Source organism: Acipenser ruthenus, chromosome 4 (assembly GCF_902713425.1).
Source record: "Acipenser ruthenus chromosome 4, fAciRut3.2 maternal haplotype, whole genome shotgun sequence".
In the NCBI taxonomy this organism is placed as follows: domain Eukaryota; kingdom Metazoa; phylum Chordata; class Actinopteri; order Acipenseriformes; family Acipenseridae; genus Acipenser; species Acipenser ruthenus.
In genome coordinates this window covers 25,073,163-25,096,950 of record NC_081192.1, presented here as the reverse complement: position 1 = coordinate 25,096,950, position 23,788 = coordinate 25,073,163, and the positions used below count along the sequence as shown (strand labels likewise).

General features: G+C 36.6%; 1 protein-coding gene across 8 annotated transcripts in view; it reads right to left on the bottom strand.

The window, feature by feature from the left end:
* LOC117399737 (eyes absent homolog 1) overlaps positions 1 to 23,788 on the bottom strand; it is a 52,977-nt gene that overhangs the window by 12,833 nt on the left and 16,356 nt on the right. For all 8 annotated transcript variants that reach the window (XM_033999095.3, XM_033999104.3, XM_033999097.3 and 5 more), the window contains 5 exons: positions 23,117 to 23,199; positions 20,844 to 21,030; positions 18,289 to 18,431; positions 17,685 to 17,768; positions 11,678 to 11,767 (listed from right to left, as the gene is read on the bottom strand). In XM_033999095.3, the coding sequence (XP_033854986.2) occupies positions 11,678 to 11,767; positions 17,685 to 17,768; positions 18,289 to 18,431; positions 20,844 to 21,030; positions 23,117 to 23,199 (587 nt within the window). The remainder of the gene's footprint in view (positions 1 to 11,677; positions 11,768 to 17,684; positions 17,769 to 18,288; positions 18,432 to 20,843; positions 21,031 to 23,116; positions 23,200 to 23,788) is intronic.

Here is a 23,788-nt window from a genome sequence, read left to right as displayed (position 1 = left end):
GTGCTCTGGAGCCTGGCGCTGGAGCTGAGGTCGTGGAGCTGCTCCACTCTCCTACCTTACATTAAACACTCTGATATATTAAGTCCAGTTTGAATTAACAGAACATGTAACTTCATAGGTATTGTTATGTGTTGGGGGTGATAAAATGAAAGCAGTTCTCTCACCAGCTATTAGTAAATAACACATTATTTTTATTTATTGTAATCTTATGACACCTTCCCTTTCTTAGTTCCAGAACTGATTCTATCATCTCAGTGCACATCTCTTGTAAAATATACAGGTGCAAAAGAAGGTCTAATTTCTCTCTGCACTCTTAGAAGTATTTTCAAATGATGTCATTTTAACCAAACCCCTGCTCTGCCTAAATTCACCTCATTTTACAGCAATCTGTTTTCAGAAATTATGTCCTGACTTTTGATTGGCCAAAAGTTGGTTACCAGGGAGTTAAGGTGACATGCTGGAGTCATGGGGACCCCTGCCCCTGAATTGCCACATAAATAATGATAAGGCCTCTTCTGACCAACCCAAAAAATCACCTGACTCCACACCCCAGACTCCACAACCCTGATTCCAACATAACTTCACTTCTTGTTTACTTAAGATGATAAACCTGTTTTTCAACTTTTGATTGACCATCGCATTAGCCCCACCCCCAGATGCTCCAGTGTAACATTTTGCATCAGTACCACTTCAGTATTCTCTATATCAACATGGGAGATAGGGAGAGCAAACTGAGGAATGTTATAAAGATGCTGCCAGTTGTTTTCAACAGTTACAGCATGGCAGAAAACAGTGCAAGCTGTGTCATGAGAATCTGAGTGAGAAGTCTTTCAATCAGAAAAGGCACCTGGAAAGACATCACTCAAATGTTTACAAAAACATACTTCAGGAGCAAGAAAAACACAAAAAACAGCAACCTCAGCTACAAGATTTTTTTGGAATTCTATCTGGGAGTTTTTAAAATTTCATCAGAAAAACAACGAGATGTTGACAAAGCTATACTGGAGTGGATTGCTCTTGATCTGCAACCATTTTCTGCTGTAGAAACACCTTCGTTTAGGTAAGAAATTGTTACTTTATTATGTTAAAGATCTTTTTTGTTATGTAGTAAATATGCCCAGTTTGGAGAAATACATATTGTTATATAGAAAGCAATATTAATTATTATATTATGATTAGGACTTCTGATTTTCGGTTTTAACTGATAAAACCTGATAATACAAACAAAAATAAAAAATGAAATCTGTGGATAGCCAATAAACACCGAAAACACCGGGAAAACTGTGGAAATGGTTAATCAATTCACGTTGACTTTACCCTTTTTCAAAAAAAAAAAAAAAAAAAAAAACCTACTACAAAAAATAATAATAAATACATTTCCCAGTGCTGCTGGGCAATGTCCCGCCTTCCTGACTCGCATCTATCATTGATTCGTTCTAAATACTTTAAACCCGCCCCAACTACTGAGTGACAACACATTTCTACATTTCTATTGGAGACTCTGCTTGCGAGATTTAAAACGAGATTACAATCAGGATGGAGGCTTGTTAGCGGGATTTAAAGGTGTATTAAAGTTAAGATACGGAGGATTTAAAACAGAATTGTGGTGAAATGTACAAAAATGTCTACACACAAAAACCCCAGAAGAATGTGTCTGTGACCATAGGGATTTTGTTGTGGAAGACAGCAAAGGAAAGAAGGTACAACTTAAGTGTGCAAGTACTGTCGAGTTACTACTATACATAGTTTGACAGAAAAAAAAACAAAAAAACGCTGAAGCATTTTGGAAAGTAACCAAAAACACTAATTTCATACAGTATATCAAAAATGAAAGCCCTGAAAAAAAAAAGATTTACATAAAACTCGAAAGTAGCTAAAAAATAAGCACCGAAAAATACAATTAATAAAACCTAAAAAACAGAAGCCCTAATAATAATATTCATTCATATTGAAATACTCTACAGTATTGTTACATTATTATTATTGTCCACAGTATTGTTACATTAGTGTATTAATTGTGAACATCTCCAAAGCTTATTTATTTGATAACTAAAATTGAGATGAAGAAAATGCATTTATTACATTTTAAAAGTCTTTAAAGGTATTAGTAAAAGTAAGCCAGCTGAAAAATTAGTTTTAATATGTAACTCTTTATATTGACAAACACATTGTGTTTGTCAATATAAAGAGTTGCATATTAAAACTAATATGCTCACAATATACTGTATTTGCTGAATTGTGTAAGTAGTTTAATTTCACATTAGAACTTAAAACATAAGTACTTTATTGAAGATGTAAAACACTCCAGTGTGGCTACTGGCTTAATGTTATGCAAAACAATATATTTACCAATACTTTAAAAGTTATTTCTGTAACTAATCTGTACTTTTGGAATATAAGTATTTTTAAAGGATTACTGAAAAAAACTCAGCCCTATTATTAACTAGTTGTCAACAGAAAATTATCCTAATAATAAACTGATTTTCATTTGTCATTTTCATCTTTAGATGAATTTAAGGTTTTTTAAAGTTTATTATCTCTTTTTTGTTTACTTTAGAAGGATAGAACTAGACCATTATTGAATATTTTATCATCACATTTAACTTTTTTAAAATAAAATTTACAAAGCTTTTCAATAGTAATTACAGTATTGTTAAGCATAGTTATATGCATAAAACAATTCTAAGCATCACCTTCTTTCATGTATTACTGTTACTATGAAAGCATTGTTTTTAAAGGACAATTTTCTAACTTTCATTTTGCATAAGAGATTTTGTACAAAGTGTTTGATTGGAACTTTCATCTTTTCAGAAAGATCCTGCAACTGCTTTGTCCAGGATACCAACCACCCTCAAGAAAAACAGTTTCCGGAACACTGTTGAGCAATGCATACTCTGGCATTGTGGGTACTTTAAAACAAGAACTAAAGTCTACATCACATGCTGCCATTACTTTTGATCTGTGGACCTATACCAAAAATCAGAAGCAGTTTCTTGCAGTGACATGCCACTTTGTTGACCAGGAGTGAAATTTAACTGTAAAATGCATGGGCTGCATTACTGCTGATGAGTCCCATACTGGGAAGAACATTGCCTACTCTGTGCAAAATGTGCTGGACTCCTTTAACTTAAAGCAAGTGTTATGTGCTGTCACTGACAGTGGAGCCAGTGTTGTACGTGCTGCAGTCTCTTGAAGTTGAAACGGCGCTCTTGTTTGGCACACAGCTTACACCTCTGCCTACAGCAAATTATTTTTCCTAGGGAAGGAAAGCAAGTTTCAGTAAAATAAATATCTTTACAAGATGGAACTCAAGCTTGCCAATGATTGAAAAAGTGGTCCAGCAAGCAGAACAATTAGAGATTGCAGCTGTGAAACTGAAAAGACCAGCACTAAACATTACTGCTGAACATAAGATGCTCCTAGAAGTGTGTGAGATGCTCAAGCCATTCCAGGAAGCCACCACAACTCTCTCAAGAGCAAAGTATCCAACTGCATCTCTCATTGTGCCTACAGTGGTTGGAATTTGCAGAGCACTTGGACAGCTTGAAACTAAAACAGAATCTGGCTTGAAGATGAAAGGCTATCTTTTGAGTCAAATCTCAACAATGTTATCAAGCTTAGAGAATGACCTTGATTGTCAGATATCAATCTTCCTCGGTCCACGATTTAAAACCTCTTCGACAATGAGCAAAAAAAAAGCTGTGACCAAAGGTTCTATGTGGACCTCCTGAAAGTGATCCAGTTCCACCCAAGAGAGCTTGTACATCTGAAAGTATTTATGAGATTTCAGACAGCAGCCGTGAAGACGATGATAACATGAAAGGATCTGCTTTGCACAATGAGCTGAAGGTGTATGCAGCAAAGAAGAGAGAGGCTTTGGACTCCTACCCTTTCGCTTATTGAAAAAATTGCAAAGATTCATTGCCTTTGTTGGCACAGCTGTCACGTCATTCCTTTTGTGTGCCTGTAGCATCAATGGAAAGTGAAAAACTGTTCTCCAAAGCAGGGGACCTAATCACGGAGAACAACACTGAATTCCACAAATGCTGAAAAAAATCACTCTGATAAACCATAACCTATCCTTGAGTAAGGACTGAGAAAGGGGAAACTGGAAAAAGTAACTCGGTGTCTGACAAAGGGAGTAACTGCTAGAAGGCACCATAATTGAACACGAGTGTACAAAAATAATAGGTCAAACTAAATGGAAAAAATGTTTATGTTTAATATGTAGTGTTAGTATTTCCAATTAATAATCTAATATAAATATGTTCCTTTCTCTAGTATTTCATATTTAATATTTTACTTACCCTTTTTAACTATTTCGAAATATTTCACTGATTTTTGTTTCTCTTTATTATACTGTTTTCTACTTTGTATGTTTGAACGTTTAAACAGATGTTTTTATGTTGTAAATATGTTGATTGTCAAACAGGTACTTAAAGTTGCACAAGAAAATAAAACATTGAAGCTTTAAAACCAGATTTCTATATTCTTATCTCTTTTATTCAAAAACACATTTAATCATCTTGGAATACTTAATGCCAAGCAATATCAATAAAAATAAAAGAATAAAAAAAACTTTATAAATAATGATACTCTGCTTTTATTGCCGAGTTTTCAGAATTCCTCTCCCTCGTCTGCACTTCTACTGACAAAATCCTACTCCTAGGTGACTTCAACATTCATGTTGACTTGCCTTCCTCCCCCCTAGTGACCGACTTCAACACGATTCTAGACTGTCTCGGGCTCTCTCAATCTGTCAACGTCCCCACTCACACCCGAGGACACACCCTGGATCTGCTCACCACCAGGGGCCGGTTTTTCAAAACTTTGGTAAATCGGATTTCTGTGTTTAATCTGGATTATATTGGGCAATTGGTTTTTTCAAAACATCAAAATGCGATCGGGATTACTGTGATTCTACCGAAAAAAATCCTACTCCTAGGTGACTTCAACATATATGTTGACTTGCCTTCCTCCCCCCTAGCGACCGACTTCAACACATAGACTGTCTTGGACTTTCTCAATCTGTCAACGTCCCCACTCACACCCGAGGACACACCCTGGATCTGCTCATCACCAAGGGTCTTGACCCCTCAAATCTCCGTCTCAGATATCTTTCTCTGACCATTTCTTAATCACTGCTAATATTAATCTCCCTGCTCTTTTCTCTGCTACTGATACTGTCTCTTTCCGTCTCAAGAATCTGCTGAATCCTCTGAAACTCTCCGAATGTGTCTCTTCATCCCCTGTAACTGGTACTCTCCCGTCCTCAGTTGACGATGTGGTGACCCTCTACAACACTACCCTTAATCATATCATTGACACTGTTGCCCCGTTTACAACCAGCACCGTCAAGCAAGACCGAAACTGCCCATGGTACACCCTCGAACTTCGATTGCTTAAGTCTGCCTGCCACAAGCTTGAGCGCAAGTGGAGGTCATCTGGACTAACGCTTCACAGAGAGATCTGGACCGAGCATCTTGGTAGCTACAGGCATGCGCTCGCTGCTGCCAGGGTGCAGTACTTCTCTGAAATCATAACTATGGGACACGGTAAACCCAATGTTCTCTTTAAGCCCATTGACCAAATCCTACATCCAGCCACTGACAGATCCATCTCCCGTTCATCCTCCTCTCTTACCTGTCATGATTTCAACTCTTTCTTTCGGAACAAAATTGACAACATTATTCTGCGCTCTCCCGCCACGAACACAGTTTACTACTTGACCACCTTGACTCTCCTCCGGTTGCCCCTCCTGCCCTCTCCTCTTTCTCTCCTCTCTCCGGCTTACTGTTGAAATCAACTACTGCCACGTGCCCCCTGGACCCCTGGTCGACCAACCTTGTCCGTCTCTGTGCTTCTGATCTTGCTCCTTCCATTATGCACATTCTCAACATGTCACTGGACTCAGGTTTGGTTCATGCTGCCCTTAAGCTTGCCTGAGTTATGCTGGTACTCAAAAAACCCTCTCTCGACCCGGCTGACTTATCTAATTTCCGTCCCTTCTCCAATCTCCCTTTTCTCTCCAAAACTCTCGAAAGGGCTGTAGCCACAGTACTGAAACTGCTCTGCTCCGGATTGTGAATTATCTCCTGCTTAATGCTGATGCTCCCTCTGTGCTTGTCCTCCTTAACCTAACAGCCACTTTTAACATCATATATCATGACATTCTTCTTGACCACCTTCAGAGGTATGCTGGGATCTCTGGAACCTGTCTCTCCTGGATGTCCTCTTACCTATCCGGATGCATGCAATCTGTTTTCTATGCTTGATGCAGCGGTGTCGCAAACCCAGTCACTTATGGTGTCTCCCAAGGATCTGTTCTTGGGCCTCTTCTCTTCAATATCTAGATGCTTCCCTTTGGTCACCTCATCTGCCAAAACAGCCTCATGTTTCACTCCTATGCTGACAACACCCAGCTCTACTTAAAACTCAACCCTGGAAGCCCCTCTGCCATGGTCCGGCTCTTGGCTTGCATTCAAGACATCAAGGTCTGGATGTCTGCCAATTTTCTTCAGCTGAACACCAGCAAATCTGAACTCCTCCTAGTAGGATCTAAAACTCAACTTAAGAATCTCAAGATAGCTGCCCTGAACCTCGGAAACTGTCTGCTGCTGCCTTCCCCCCACAGTACGAAGCCTTGCTGTATTTCTTGACAGCAACCTCTCCTTTGATGCCCACATCTCCTCCGTGGTCAAATGTTCCTTCTACCACCTTCGAAACATCTCCAAAGTCCGTCCTGTATGCGGAGATACTTTGTCATGCATTTGTCTCCTCTCAACTCGACTACTGCAACACTCTTTATGGTGGTCTCCTGGCACGCACCATAAACTGACTGCAGCTAGTTCAGAATGTCGCTGCCAGGATCCTTACCAGATGTAAAAAATGTGAACACATCACCCCCCGTCTTGCCCAACTGCACTGGCTACCTGTAAAGTTCAGGATTACTTTCCCTATAACCTTCATCACAGAGGTTCCGAGTACCTCCTCAACTTGCTGACCTGCCGACTCTTTGGAACTATTGTATTATGCTACTATATCATGTAGTATGCATTTTCACTGTATTTAATGTATTATGCTTTTTTTTTTTTACTCTATTTCATGTATTATGCATTTTTCACTGTATTGTATTATGCATTGTTTTTTTTTTACTGTATTGTGTATTATGCATTTCTCTGTATTTAAAGTATTATGGATTTTCTTGTTGTTACTGCATCTTGTAAAGTGCTTTGTGATGGTGGTCCACTATGAAAGGTGCTATATAAAATAAAGACTGATTGATTGATTGATTGATACCATCCTAGTTTGCACTATTTTTTGTGGCTTGGGAGCCGGAGTCAGGTAAAAGCAGCCGCAGCTGGAGCAGCAGTGCGGAGCTGCAGCGGAGCAGCTACAGAGCCAGAGCAGGGGGTCTCTTTCAGCTCTGGAGCCAGCCTGGAGATGGAGCTGAGCCACCGGAGCTGAAGCCAGCAAACCCAGAGCACTGCCAACCCTAGTTCTTACGTGGTCTGTCTGATTTTGTTAAACTGTTTGCAAAATGTACAAGCAATGAAGAGACAAATTACATATCTCCTTGTGGCAGGATGGCTGCAGTGGTGACGTCACCGTCCCGGAAGAACACAAACACACAGCAGCTGCAGGTTAAAACCGAGAGGCGAAAGCGCTCGGTTTCTTTATTAAATAATAATGAAATTAAGGGTTTTATACCAACCACAAAACAAAAAGGCACAAGGGCCAAACAAACCAGACAGACAAACAAGTAAGTGTCGTGCTGGCTAATCCAACACGTTTTAGCAATTGTTATTTTTAGATTCTGTCTCCTCTCTATCTCCCCGTACCTCCTCTCTGTACTCCCAACCCCGGCTGAGTGACAATGTGCGTCTTTTATGCAGTTGTACCAAGACTTGATTGCTAATCAATCATTCAATTAGAATCTCGGTACAACTGCACATGGATTAATTACGTGTCCTTCCCCGTGCTCACATAGTACTACATTTTAATCAGCACATGAAGTGCTGTGCAACCCTCGTGGCTAAATACAAGTATACATTTTATCACACATGCTACACAGACCCATTTATATCCCGTGTACCAATGACTATACACCAACATTTAACACACTACATGCAACATATAAACAAACAATACGCACAAGGTGGGGTCACACTGCCACACTCCTTAAAGGTATATAAATATGAGACATATGCTGCAGCTGATTAAATAGGTCAATAAAAATGACTAAAGCAGTATGCCTTTCATATTTCATGTGCCACAAGTCTACCCTCAGGTATGTGTATTTTGAGATGCTGCTGCACCAATTTAAGCCTTTGTGTCAACTCCCCATGACCAGCTTATTCTGTCATTACCACGACTCTGTCCTCCATACTTGGTGTTCTTTTTCCTTTAAGATGTACTGGTTCCTGCTGGGATGACCTGATTCCCCCATATAAAGAATCTGCTGCCTTGCTGAGAGAAGCCACATTCCCACATATAATCACTGCTTTTATTGCAAAGCCTCTGTCAGAATCAGTGAATGATAGAAGACAGGAATGCTTTTATCCCTTCCTATTATACATAGCTCCAGGTTGTATGTGTACACAGCCCTGTGATTAAAATAACAACATATACATATACACACACACACACACACACACGTCTTAGACATGTTGCATTTTTCTATGATACATTATGAGCATCAATAATTTACTCAAAGCTTCCACTAGTGTTTTCTACTATTATAACAACTTTGACTTGCATGAAGGAAAAACATTGCGTGAAATAGCTTGCATCACTCGATTTTCAAGATGTGGTATCCGAAGTATAATCAACAAGTACAGAGAAACCTCATCTGTAATTGACAAACCCAGGACTGGAAGACCCAAAAAGCTGTCTAACAAGGATGAGCAATACTTGAAGATAATACCCTTAAGGAATAGAAAGACGACAAGCGTTGAATTGACAACACAGGTGTAATTGTCCATCAAATCAACAGTACGAAGGGCACTCTTGAAATCAGGACTTAAAGGATGTGTTGCAGTAAGAATACCTCTGTTAAGAAAGGGGAACAAGACTAAAAAGCTAAAAGATGCTCAAGAACACAGAAATTGGACTATGGAACAATGGTCAAAGGTGCTTTGGACTGTTGATGCATAGACAATGACACCTGTGCCTTCTGCCAGTTCTGTTGTCAATTCAACGCTTGTCTTCTTTCTATTTCTTAAGGATATTATCTTCAAGTATTGCTCATCCTTGTTAGACAGCTTCCAGTCCTGGGTTTGTCAATTACCGATGATGTTTCTCTGTACCTGTTGATTATGCTTCGGATACCACACATTGAAAATCAAGTGATGCGAGCTATTTCACTCAATGCTTTTCCTTCTTTATGCAAGTCAAGGTTGTTATAATAGTAGAAAAGACTAGTGGAGGCTTTGAGTAAATTGTGGATGCTCATAATGCATCAGAGTAGAAAAATGCAACATGTCTAAGACTTGTGCACAGCAGTGTATGATAGACTGTGTTTTGGGGTATTTATTAATATCCACGGGGAGAACTAAATATTTCAAAATAAAATATATACAGTAAGTTCTAATGTCTGTATCAGACAGCATTGCACCATTTTTATGTTTTTATTTTTTTTACAAGACAGGTTTCTGGTACATGTTCACATACTGTATCAGACTTCAACCTAACCATGAGGTCTGCTTGAAACAATTTGACTTGTAAGCTTCACCTTTAATTGCTGTAAATTGTAATTTCTATAATTTAATCTTGACATGATGCTTGATTCTTACTACCACAAAATGTTTAATTGTAGTATGAATTACCACAGCATTCCAGTTTCGTGAGCTAATATTGTTCCTTCTGATGGCAGAAACAAGCACACGTATCACGAGTGCCAGTATTGTAATTAGGATTTCCCTTAGGGAATCCTTCAGAACAAATGTCTGTCTTTTCTTCTTCCTGATAGAAATATGGCCGTGTTGCAGGCAACCATTTCAATGCAACTGAAACAAGGTCAAAAGGGAAAATGTTTATTTTTAGAAGAATGAAGCCAAGACTTCAAAGCTGTATGTACGCAGTCGTAACACAGGTTTTAAAGCACACTGAATAACTGATTTACACTATTTAAACTTAACATGTATTCCTGTATTAACACGAGTCTGACTTGATAGCAGTTTCTGGTTAAAAAAACAACAAACATCTAAATCAACATAAAATGACATAAATAATACTTCTTGGAACAGTAACTGCTTCTCTTTCTACTTAGGAAAAAATACTTAAAATAATTATATAACATAATACTGAACATAGCTAGAATTTACAACTTTTTAACTAGATTTAAAAAGACATGTCTTTACACAGTTAAAACAGTAATAAATAGGGGTCATACTACCCCCTTTTGTTTTTTTAAGTGCTGTGAAATGCTGTATGTATAGTTTAAACTGTTCTTGCAGGTTTTATGAGTCAGTTTAAGATTTTTATTATCAGAAAACAAGCCTTTAATCTGACAGTACAAAATGAAATAATTCCGTTACTATGATACTGCAAAAAATATGCAAGGCACATTTAAATAATTTTACTGCAGTGTGAGCTGCCAGTTCATCTGTGAATAGTTTCATCACAGATGAAAAGAAACAAAATACATGACAGATGTTGAACAAACCACATTTAAACTTTGTCACAAACTGACATTTTTTAAATGATTGTGGCTCATCTATTAAATAAGGTGCAGTTTGCTCAATTCTGCAAAGGGAAACATCAGGAAATATTTAAAAGCCAATTGCTGCCAATTAACTTTGATCAGCACAACTGGTATTTGAATCTTTCAGATTCATGCTGGTGTCTGAAGTAGCACACATTTTATTTCCTTTTCTTTAGAAAGCACACCACCATAGTGACTAATGAGTCTTGGCACTCTTACCACAACTTACTTCACACTTGCGTTTCAAATAAACTATTGCCTTTGTTCTTATGTTAGAGAAACTGAGCTATTTGAGGGAATTTGGAAGCCAGTGGCTTCATTTTTACAAGGTAAACCCACAGAGCTTCGCGATGCCAAACACTGCCTGCATACACAGCACTCAACGCAGCTGAACATATTTTACAGCATCTTACATGAGCCACAAAACCAGAACCCAATTTCATATCATGATTGAGGAACACAGTTTTTTTTATGAGCAGTGACACCAAACACACGCAGCATGACACACAGACAGACAGAGCAACTATAGAAACACTAGAACCTGACAAATTGTACCTGCCACTGGGGGAAAGAAGTAGGGCCTAGTCACTGGACACTCAGACTGACAGCGCATGAAAAATTCATGATGTCCCATGGGCTCAAAGGTAATACTTTACCGCAGTAGGACAGAACTGAGAAATAGGCACCCTGCTATTAAATGGTTGTTGATGCTTCAGTTAAATATGTCATGGTCTGCTGTTGCTAGTAATGTAATGTGTGCACTGTATTGTGACTATATCTCAAGCTGGGTCTTAAATATTACAGCTAACTAAATAGGATGCTAAAGTAATTATGGCAAAATACAAATTTGTGTGGAAGCATAAACTACACATTTGTACACTCAAACATTCAACTTTGTTTAAAGCATAAAGAAATGTGTGTTCAGGTCCCTTTATATATAGAAAAAACAAACAAAAAAACCCAAACACTTACTTCCAAGTCATTGAAGAAAAGATGTGTATCTGCTAAGTTGAAGATCATTTCTTCCATCCGAAGTCCTAGTGACACAGATGAAGGAGGGTCCTTTAAAACAAACAAAAAAAAAACATTCATGTTCACTTTAGAAATTAAATTGAAAGAAAGAAATGTAGCACTAGACAGACGTACATAACGTGTTTAGATTTGGATCAATCTGGCACTTTAATTATGATGGTGAACTGGAATATTTAATTTCCTGGTTCATATGTTTTGTAAATCAAGTCGAACAGCTTTGCAGATGTGGTTTAGCAAACAAGCAGAGATATATTATTAGTTCCAAAATAATTTTATTCACAGCACATTACCTTAAGTGAAAGCACAATACAGATGTTCTAGCCATATTTAAAGAACACACTTCAAGCAATTATTGCTTAATTACCCAGAAAACTACATAATTGTATAATTGCTGGCATTGTTTCTACCGTATCTGTAGTTTTTATTAATGGAAACAATGGTGGACCTTGACTTAATTGTGACGGTATTTAAATAATTTAAGTTTTTGGCCACAAAACATAATTGTATCTTTCAGACAAATACTTTATAAATACCTCACATACTCCTACTGATTTTCTTTTCATATTTAAAATTACGTTATATAAATGTATGTAAAAAGATACTCTTTTTTTAATATGAAAAGAATGTTTTAAAGACATCACAGGCTTCTCTTTTGTGTTGCAGTTTGACTTCATGTGGGGTGACAGACGAAATGGGCTTCTGTAGTTAATAACAGATTTCAGGTCAGCATCTCAAAACCACCAAATGGTTTGGTGCAATAGGCAGCTGCTACTTAATGAATGTCTTATAATAGCACAGAGACTATTTCTCTCTTGCTCTAGGCTTTGCTCGTCAGGATTGCTTGTGGGAAAGCTTGATACAGCACCCCTAAAAGCTTTCTTGCCCTGAACTTCAGTTTCTTATGCAATCAGTGCAAAACTTAAAGTGTTAAAAGAGTCAAAAGTGCTCAAAGTCAGACGGATAGTGAGAGAGTACTGTTTTGTCCAATGGACTCTCACTATACCTTCACACTTATGGAAACTTTTAGGAGGATTTCATACATAAAACAGGATGATTTTATTTTACAATAAATAAATAAATACATTAATAAAAATGTGTGTTAACAATGGAGACTTTTTATCTTTTAACTACCTGCTTGAACAGGTCTCTTGAAGCTTTTAAACATTTTCTACTTTAAAGACAAGGTCAAGCACTTCTCTGTAGGACTACATTCCTTTCCCTCTACGTTACTCACCTCATATTTTGTCAAGTGGAACAAAGACAATGAAAACATTTTTTGTTGTAATACCAAGTTTATCTGTCTATCTACATTCTAATTGTTTTATTTATATATTTTTCTCTAATCTGTAGTTACTAATTTTATCGTTCCTATGAAAATTAAAGTATATTCCCAAATCCTCTACCAAACAAAATATAAGACCTGACAAATGAGATCACTTCATCTGCTTTGATACGATTTTGAATGCACTGTTTTTTAAAACAATTAATGCTGCTGTAACCCAAGCACAATATGATGGCTGTTAATGTGAGCGTGCTAAGTCATGCCCTGACAGCTAATACTAAGAGAACTGTGAACCACACAGTAACAAAGTGACGGCATTTTTTTCAGTATCAGCAGTTCTTGTATGAAGCTTGTCTTGTGAGTTGGCAATACCCTAATATCTTTTAAGTTGAGCAGAGGCCAATGTCAAGTTTCATGCCATAAATGCTGCACAATATGATAAAACTGTCTGTGACTCAAGAAAAAGTATCTATCAAAAAAAAAAAATTCAAAAGATTCTTTCATTCAATGGTGTTTCTTCTTCAACAGCAATTTATCTCTCAAAGCTGCAATTAGCCTATATTTTTGGGTACCACAATCTGAAAGTACTTCCTATTACAGGTCACAGAATATACAAACTGTGTTTTTTGTGTTGAAACTACTGATTCACAACTGATCAGTCTGGGCAATAAAATTCCTTGCTAAGGAACTCTAATACTGCATGGATGTTTAAAAAGGATCTGTAGCTCAATGACAGTCCTTTAAACGATGGTTAAGTTGGGAACATATCTTTAAGGGAGGTGATTATTATGAGGAAGGCACAAACAGAACACTTGAAACAAAGTATTTTCCTGATTGCTAACCACGGTGAATGTCAGTGTTTTAATCAAGCCTGTTGAACAATGCTGTCTTAAACAAAGCTGAACAAAAAGAAAAATCAAAAACAGGTTTGCAGAAAAAAATTAATTATTACTGTCCTTACACATACCATAGATAAAGAGTATATCCATCACCAAATGTTAACAAAAATGTAATCAGTCAATTGTCAAGAACCACCAGATTCAACTTTTTTTTTTAATCTAAAACAAAAAAGGCACCATCAAATTGTTTCTAATTAACAAAAGCATCCTTTGCTGTGCACTTAAACACAAATACAGTAAAAGTACAAAAATATTTGAATTAATAGTCTGTGTAAATGAAGAGTTGTATTCCAAACAAACAGAAACAATAATTTTCAAACAATTTAAGTGCAACTAAGCTGTGTGGCCAGGCCTGTCTTTATTGCTTTTGCACCTGTCTTCAGTCATCAGTGCCATCTAAGAGATGCCAGCTTCACCCCACCCCCCAAAACTTCTTAGATCCACACACTGACAGCTGGCCTCAACCATCAGCTTTATGGGCCCAAGCAGCCCCAATGCCAATTAAGATAACTGATAACTACAGCAGTGCTCTTGGATATAACTCTATTTATAGTTTATGCGTCGAAGCTAAGAAAAATATTGTTTATGCAATTTTTTAATTGTGAAAAGTCATTAGGAGAAAAAAAAAACATTTTATGCACACATCTACATCTATCTAGATATGTATTTCTATATACTTTAGAACACAAACAAAAAAAAATCATATTACAAATGTATAAACTTTACATGTGTAACTTTCTGTAGTGGCAGCAAGGCTCAGTTTTGGCTGAATGACACGGCTATGAAGATGAAGCATCTACAGATTTCTACACATTTGATTGCTCAGCATGCATGATGTAAAAAGTAAATAAACACCACAGGGCCAAGGGCTCAACCCTTTCTTAGCCACCAAAAACAAAACATATAATCAATGAGAGAGCTCACAGCACACATTTTTCATTAAAGAACAAAGGGAAACCTTAAGGCCATACTGAAAACCCATTAAGCAGACGCGAGTGTTTTTGATTTCTCACATCTACAAAGCAACACACTTCCCTTTAAAAAAAGAGAAGAAAAAAGGGCCAAAATAGATGCTGCAAGATGGCTAAAGATCCAAATAAAGTGCATTGCTGAAAGCATTTGTACTTACGAAACCATGTGAACTTGAATATTTCCAATGTTTGATATATTCTGGGTCAAAACTCCTTTACATCAAAAAGCTTAAGTTGTAGAATTATCCATAAAGATGTTTTAAGTATTCTAGATGCATGTGCTTAAAACTCCCTGATGTATTACTGTAAGAACATAAGAAAGGTTACAAATGAGAGGAGGTCATTCGGTCCATCTTGCTCGTTTGGTTGTTAGTAGCTTATTGATCCCAGAATCTCATCAAGCAGCTTCTTGAAGGATCACAGCGTGTGAGCTTCAACAACATTACTGGGGAGTTGGTTTCAGCCCCTCACAATTCTCTTTGTAAAGAAGTGTCTCCTATTTTCTGTTCTGAATGCCCCTTTATCTAATCTCCATTTGTGACCCCTTGTTTCTTTTTTCAGGTCAAAAAAGTCCCTTGGGTCGATAGTCAATACTTTTTTTAGAATTTTGAATGCGTGAATGCTTGAATCAGATTGCCGTGTAGTCTTCTTTGTTTAAGACTGAATAGATTCAATTCTGTTAGCCTGCATATGACATGCCTTTTAAACCCGGAATAATTCTGGTCGCTCTTCTTTGCACTCTTTCTCGAGCAGCAATATCCTTTTTGTAGCGAGGTGACCAGAACTGAACACAATATTCTAGATGAGGTTTTACTAATGCATTGTACAGTTTTAACATTACTTCCCTTGATTTAAATTCAACACTTTTTACTATATATCCAACCATTTTGCTGGCCTTTATTGTAGCTTCCCCACATTGTCTAGATGAAGACATTTCTGAGTCAACATAAACTCCTAGATCTTTTTCATAGGCTGCATAGATGTACAGTAGTTCATCAGCCTCCAGTCAAATAGGCTGCCTTATAAAACCTTTTAATAATGATGGTAAAAGCAAAACCTTTTAATGAATTTCTTTTACTAATTCTCTAGCAATTAAGACATTTGATTGATTAGATCTAGGTGCATTTTAATGACAGCCATCCCCAATGACATCATCTTTGCCACCTTTATGACATCATTGTAATAATGCTGCTTCTCAAGTAGCTGGTTCCTTTGCCTACTGTTTTACTCTTGATATTAATGTAGCCCAACATCATATTTAACAAGGTATCTAAGTAGGATACAGTTCCCCACCAATATGCACGTTATTATTATTATTATTATTATTATTATTATTATTATTATTATTATTATTATTATTAGTTTATTTGGCAGACACCTTTATCCAAGGGGACCTATAGGTGTAACATAGCAATACATATATTGTCAGTATATGCACAAGTGTCAGTGTCATGAAAAGTAGGTCACTACTCACCAGACCTACATTCGAGCAGGTAGAATAATATATTTTTTATAAATGTCCATATATAGATTAATCAAAACCAGACAAGCAGTTCCAAACAAACCTATGGATTTATTTAAATGAAGGCACCACTATCCTAATAGCAGTGTTTAACTCTTTAATCTTTTAACCTTTTAACACAGCTCTAACATTTCGGAAAGAGGTTTCCAAGATATAGCCATGATAATATAGTAATATCTGCTAATCAGGTGTCAGTGCTGTGACAGAGTAGGTTACTAAATTATATTCACAATATGGAATAACCTTACATTTGTGCAAGCATTTACCAAGATAAAGCAGGCCACCATTACCTTGCCTGTGTATAGTACATACACAAATACAGAGTTTCTCAAGCTAAAGCTGAGCAAGTGTGAAATTCATAAGTATTAGATACTATATAAATACTCAATGACTGGCTCTAGATCCTTCTGAATAACAAATATACTAGTATATTCTTTTCATAGTATATACTTTTGATATGGACCATAGGCATTGGTTTAAAGTACAGTGTGAACTAATTGTTTACTATATTGCTGCTCATACAGAACATCTTTTACATCCTTAACTAAAGCTGTGTTTGCAAAGAATGCTGCTGTTAGACAAATGTGCCACATCAATTGGCTGACTTGTCAGATGTGTAAAGAGTATGTCATCCACAGCCAACTGTGTTGTTAAAAAAGAGGAAAAAAAACAGATGCTTAGAAGAACAATATTAATACAGCACTTGAAGATGATTATGTTTTCTATTCCATACAGTCCTTCTGGTAGACACAAAGACACATGCATTATAACAAACTGTGTCGTGCAGAAGGCATTATATCTCATGTATGACTTTGACATTACAATTCATTCCTGAATCTAAATACAACTGCAGTAGCCAGCATGCAAACACACACTTTGACTTTTCTGACAAGTGACCAAACCAATACTGAATATCTCTTCAGCAGGAAACAACTGTAAATATGTCAGTCAACTTTAGTACAGTAAATGTTTTTACTGTTTTTAACTAAATACAAACATGCCAATAGAATAGGACTAACTTCTTGATAATCTTTTTAAACGCTTGGGTTCACCAACGGCAACAACTATTCGCATAGTTTTAAACAGCTGCATAACAAGTCAAACACTTGAGAAGCCCCATTGTACCTATAAAATAGAAGCAATTTGCTTTCAAATCTACACAATTAAATAATTCAAATGGTTTTGCTGCAGTTTAGATCTCATAATAAATCACTGCATCATTTTTTTAAAATATGCTGATAAAAATATGCAACTTTTGTCTTGTGTCACTTACCCTGCCGTATCTGTTAGCGTAAGAGCCAGTGAGCAAGGAATGGAAAACGATGATTGTTTCATCCAAATCCCAAATGAAAACACGCTGGGAAAGAAAGAAGAAAATCAATACTGCACTCTGTACCCTGGAAAGTGATACCCTAGTCAATAAACCAGGGGAGTTTGTGTTTAAGTGGCACTGTGCTGCTGCTCCATTGTCTTTGTTATTCACTAGAGGGCTTTAAGTCAAAGTCATAGCTATGCATAATCCATTTCTTAGTCCTTTATATTATAATAATCAATAGGGACCAACCAATTAACTGGCCATATTACTATAACATGCAATAATTTACAGCGTTTATTTATTAAAAAAAAAAAACAGAGGGATAATATAACATTGAAAACCTAATAATAGGTTGCATCAACTATCCGTGCTGTCTGTTATTGGACAGTCGTTAAAGGTGTTCTTATTTTCCATTAAAATGTCTTTATTTTTCATGAAAAAGAACACATTTATAAACTATTTTTTTCTAATAGTCCTTAATATTTTCCTTGAATAAAATAGCCCTGCACTAATAAATGTGTTTAGTTTTTATTTCCATGTGACACAAAGCCATCGCTCCTACCTCAAGGTCAGAGTCTGGGGGTGGTGACGGGTTATTGTTTCTCCTGCCTCGGCCACGTGATTTTCCATCTGAAGCTCGACGCAATCGATCTGAATCTGAATCTTTAATGGGAGTTGATGCACTGTGGATTGTACTGTACTCCCCTGAAATATTTTAAAAAATGACTTTCACCTTCCCATTCGAACACAGAGACAGTATCTTTTTACCTTAGTGTTGGAAACCATTTGCCTTAGTCTCTGTAGCCTGGTTTCCGAAATAATATGAGCAGCATGCATTTCCAGTTTTATATAGGTTCTGTAAAGTTTATTCACTTATATACATAAATGGAACCAGTAGAAAATCAATATTTTCCCATATTAGCTACCAGTATATCTTTAGTCAAAAGTGTTTCAATTGGTCTGTTTTTGCAAAGGCTGTGGTTCATTATGGCAAAAAAAACAACATCCTAGGTTAATAGATTAATTTGTTTTGCTATAATTAAATGGCACAAACCTACCAAGAAAGAGAGAATGTGTTCACAAACTGCAACTTCAGAAGGAAGTGTCATAATGCCTCTCTATTATATTGCACTATACTGTATATAGTACTACATGTCTGAGAGCTATTATAATACCAAGGCTGCCAAAAAGTGTGTCTGCAATCAATAAAAAAAAGAAATAATTACTTTCGGGGCTTGTGATTAAATAATAATATATTACTCTTGACATGAAGCCCTGTCTGTGCGTTTGCCAGCTTTGCTGTTAGATGTTTAAAGCTAGTTTGTTTGATAAGATCTAGCCTTGTGACTAGGCGTGATTGGTTAAAAATGATATCATTCTTTTCCAAATACTATATGTGCCAAAAATGTCAGATTCTGATCTGGGGTAGTTTACTTTTCACATCAACGTGCATTGTTTTCAGTAAGTTATGTAAAAAAAAAAACTAAAAACTTCAAGCTTTACAAAGTCACAAAAAAAGAGCATAATCCAAATGATTTTAAAGTGATAAGAGTAGAGATAATAAAAACAAAGCAAATAAATTAAAACAATGTAAACAGCAGAAATGATAGCTGGGCTGCCATGAACATTCACATCCTGAAGCTGAATACTAAACAGTGTCAAGCTTGTATGCACAAGGGACGTTTAGCAGAAAACAAACAGCGAAATCTTATAATAAGCAAATAAGGTAAAGTAAAAATCTGTACACTATATAGTGCATAACACTAATGAAAAAAAAAAGACTAACATTAGAATTATTGACTGACTCAGTGCCTTTGCATCCACCTTTATACATCCTTTTGCTGACACAGTGTGTGCAGTAAAATCTCGTACAACTATTTTAAAAAGCTGGACAGCACAACAACCAAAAAAAAAAAAACAATGTGAAAAACAATGTGAGCAGCTCTAAAAACTTTACACCCCACTTTGTAATATTGATAAAGTAATATCTTGCCAAGACAGATTAGTCTTGAGTCTTAGGATAGGAAACACAGAAATATTGCAACTTTAATTGATTGAAGACTGACACCAAATTGTAGAGTATAAATCACTGCTTAAATGGAAAAGTGTGAAGGCATTAGAAAAACTCAAATTTCTAATAAAAAAAAAAAAGATTTGTGTAATTCATCTTTTTCTGGATGACATGCAAAACAGAAAGGGCAGAAATTGTGCACACAGCAATAGCAGTCAGACTGCAATATGCTTTTATAGCCTGTGGTATCGCCCCCCTTTCAAAGGAGTAGTAATATCATTACACCTTTGATGAAAAGGTAAAGTAATTCATTCAGCAGTTTTATGTTTATTTTTTATGTGATAAAAAGGAATGCTTTTATGGTAACATCTGAGTTTGCCACTCCTAGATGAGGTAAGGAAAATTAAGCTTCTAATTATTTGTGGATAAAAAAAAATGTACCCATTAAGCAAGTTCCCCCCAAAAACATAACTATTCTGATGATGTAAATATATTTACATTAAAAAATAACTGTTCTCTTGATACTAGGGCTCTGGACTCTTGACCAGAGGGTCGTGGGTTCAATCCCAGGTGGGGGGCACTGCTGCTATACCCTTGAGCAAGGTACTTTACCTAGATTGCTGCAGTAAAAACCCAACTGTATAAATGGGTAATTGTATGTAAAAATAATGTGATATCTTGTAACAAATTGTAAGTCATCCTGGATAAGGGCGTCTGCTAAGAAATAAATAATAATAATAATAATAATAATAATAATAATAATAATAATAATAATAATAGTACTCACTGATATTATCGTCAGTATTTCAAATAACAAGAACCGCAACTCTCATTTAACTCGCAAACCATGGGGATGGGTGGGGGTCACAAAAATGATTTTGTTTCAGAGATCCCATAGATATTCACCACACTAGGTTTCATATTTCACTTAAACCTGTATAATTAGAAAATCACTAGACATAAACTAGAAAACATAAGCTATTCAAGATGTATTCCTATGAAATTATTTTGGAAGAATTTGTAGGTATAATTTTAAAGTGAAACCACAGCATGTTGCCACTGAAGCATGCACTCTGTAAACATTATAAGGTAGTAAAACTCCATACCTGTGGTAGGATCTGTAACAGCTTGACTGGCGATGCCAGACGGGGGTTCTTGAAGCTGGTATGTTGCCGTGGTAGAGGGTGTCGTCGGGCTGGTGTTGTTGCTTGTCATATAAGGGGAAGTGTAGGGTGAGCTGTTGTAATACTGTGCATACTGGCCTTGGCCAAAAGCTGGGTAAGAAGGATAATCCTACAACACACGAGAAGAGTGACATGAGATTACCCTGTTAAAATGTTGCTACTTTACAGTACAGATTCCAAAGCATAAATGCAAACATATGTTGGCTAAATTTTGCATCTGGTCTATGATTTTCTTTTTTCTTCTTTTTTTTTCTAGAGCACTGTGGCAGATGTACTGGAAGTATTAGTAATCGTTGTTTCCACTGTAAAAAACACACACACACATATACAGTCACCTCCAAAATTATTGGCACCCTTGATAAAGATGAGCAAAAAAGACTGTATAAAATAAATACCAGTACTGAGCTATATTGTAATTTTCCAACATGTGGAATATATTTGACTTTATTAATGATTTAATGGAATCAAGCAAAATTACACATTTCTCAAATTATAAATTTATTTCCAAAAAAAATGAAGTGTCACAATTATTGGCACCCTTGTTTTCAGTACTTTGTTTGGCACCCATAAAGATTCTTATAAATAAAATCAAACAAAATTAAATCTGCATTAACATTCTACCTCTTTAAGTTTTTGTACCCTCCCCTTGCAAGGATAATGGCAGTCTTTTTCTATAATGTTTAATGAGATTGGAGAACACATTGGGAGGGATCTTAGACCATTCCTCCATACAGAATCTTTCCAGATCCTTGATATCCTTCGGTCTGCGCTTATGGACTGCCCTCTTCAATTGAAACCACAGGTTTTCAATTGGGTTCAAGTCTGGTGACTGAGATAGCCATTGCAAAATGTTGAATTTGATGTGTGCTTGGGGTCATTATCTTGCTGGAAGATCCACTTGCGGCCAAGTTTCAGCCTGCTGGCAGAGGCAACCAGGTTTCTGGCTAAAATGTCCTGGTACTGGGGGAAGAGTTCATGATGCTGTTGACCTTAACAAGGGCCCCAGGACCAGTGGAAGCAAAACAGACCCATAACAAAAAAGATCCACCACCATATTTTACAGTAGGTATAAGGTCCTTTTCTGCACACACATCCTTCTTTCGACGCCAAACCCACCGCTGGTATGCGTGGCCAAAGAGCTCTATTTTCGTCTCATCTGACCATAGCACCCGGTTCCAATCGAAGTGCCAATGCTGTTTAGCAAACTCCAGGCGCTTACGTTTGTTGGTTGCTCTCAATAAAGGCTTTTTTTCTGGCAACCCTTCCAAATAGCCTATTGGCATGGAGGTGGCGTCTAATTGTAGATTTGGAGACCTGGTGACACCAAGATGCAACCAAGTTCTTTAATTCTCCAACTGTGGCCCTTGAATTTCCCTTTGCCTCCCGAACCATCTGCCTCACTGTGCGTGGGGGCAAGATACACTTGCTTCCTCTACCAGGCAAGTTTACCACTGTTCCAGTGGTTTTGAACTTCTTAATTATTGCCCTAATAGTGGTAAGTGGTATATTTAGTTTTTTAGCTATTGTTTTGTACCCATTGCCTGATTTATGAAGGTCAACAACCATTTGTCTCTTTTCATTTGTGAGTTCTTTGCCTTTCCCCATGGTGATGGATGACAAATGGATTTCATATGCGTGTTGCATCATTTTTATACCCCAGTGAAACAGGAAGCCATGGAAGGCCACAATACAGTTCCTTAAGACTGAGATGAACTTAAAGAGGTAGAATGTTAATGCAGATTTAATTTTGTTTGATTTTATTTATAAGAATCTTTAGGGGTGCCAATAATTGTGACACCTATCTTTTTGAGAAAATGTTTTATTACTTAATAAAAAACTCTCTGAGCAATTGTATTAGAATAAAAGAATATGGTTTTCCCATATATTTGAGCATAAAATATAGCTCATTACCTGTGTTGTTTATTTTATACAGCCTTTTTTGCTCATCTATCAAGGGTGCCAATTATTTTTTAGGTGACTGTGTGTGTGTGTGTGTGTGTATATATATATATATATATATATATATATATATATATATATATATATATATAATTGTAATGTATAGATACTAGTGGACAGTATGAGCTTGTTAAAAAAAAAGGGAAAATAAAATCTCATAATACAACACTTTTTCCATGTGTGTAAATGTACAGCAATTTCCATATCTGTAAACAATTCAAATACTGTTCAACTACCTGTTGTGAACTATTAAATCCTGTAGAATTTGTGAGGGAATTGCTTCCTGCATAAAGTCCTGATGTTGTTGTAAAACTGCCACCTAAAAAGGAAAGACAAAATATAGTTACATTATTGTAAGAACACTTAGCAATCACTATTCCTAATAAACAAAGGAACTTGTATATCTATGTATTATATGCATGAGTTCTCATGAATCTTGATTCTTATAAAATCTCCATGTATATTAGAGCATTCTTCTTTGTGAGTGTTTATTTTATGAACGTGACAGGCTAATTTATTTGTGAACTTTTTAATCTGCAAAAAGGAAATACCAGTAACACAAATGTAAAAAAAAAGAACAGTAGATACTGTATAAGCTGCAACTTGTCTTAAGGAAATAAGACTGACACACAAGTCCTATCTTTCTTTCCTTTCCTGAAGCTCAGATCTTTATCAATGCTCAGATCATGGCTGTTATAGCCCAGTTCTTTTCAATGAAGGGCGGTGGGTGAGGGGCAACCCACTTGCTTTCAGTCACAGCCTACTAAACAATAAGCTGAACAGTACAGCTGTTGTGTGCGAGGCACAGGGGAAAAGGGGGGGGGGGACTTTCTCCTGACATATTGGCCAGTGAATATGCATGTCTGTCTACCCTTTATTGAATTGGTCGGCTTCAAGAAGCACCTTCA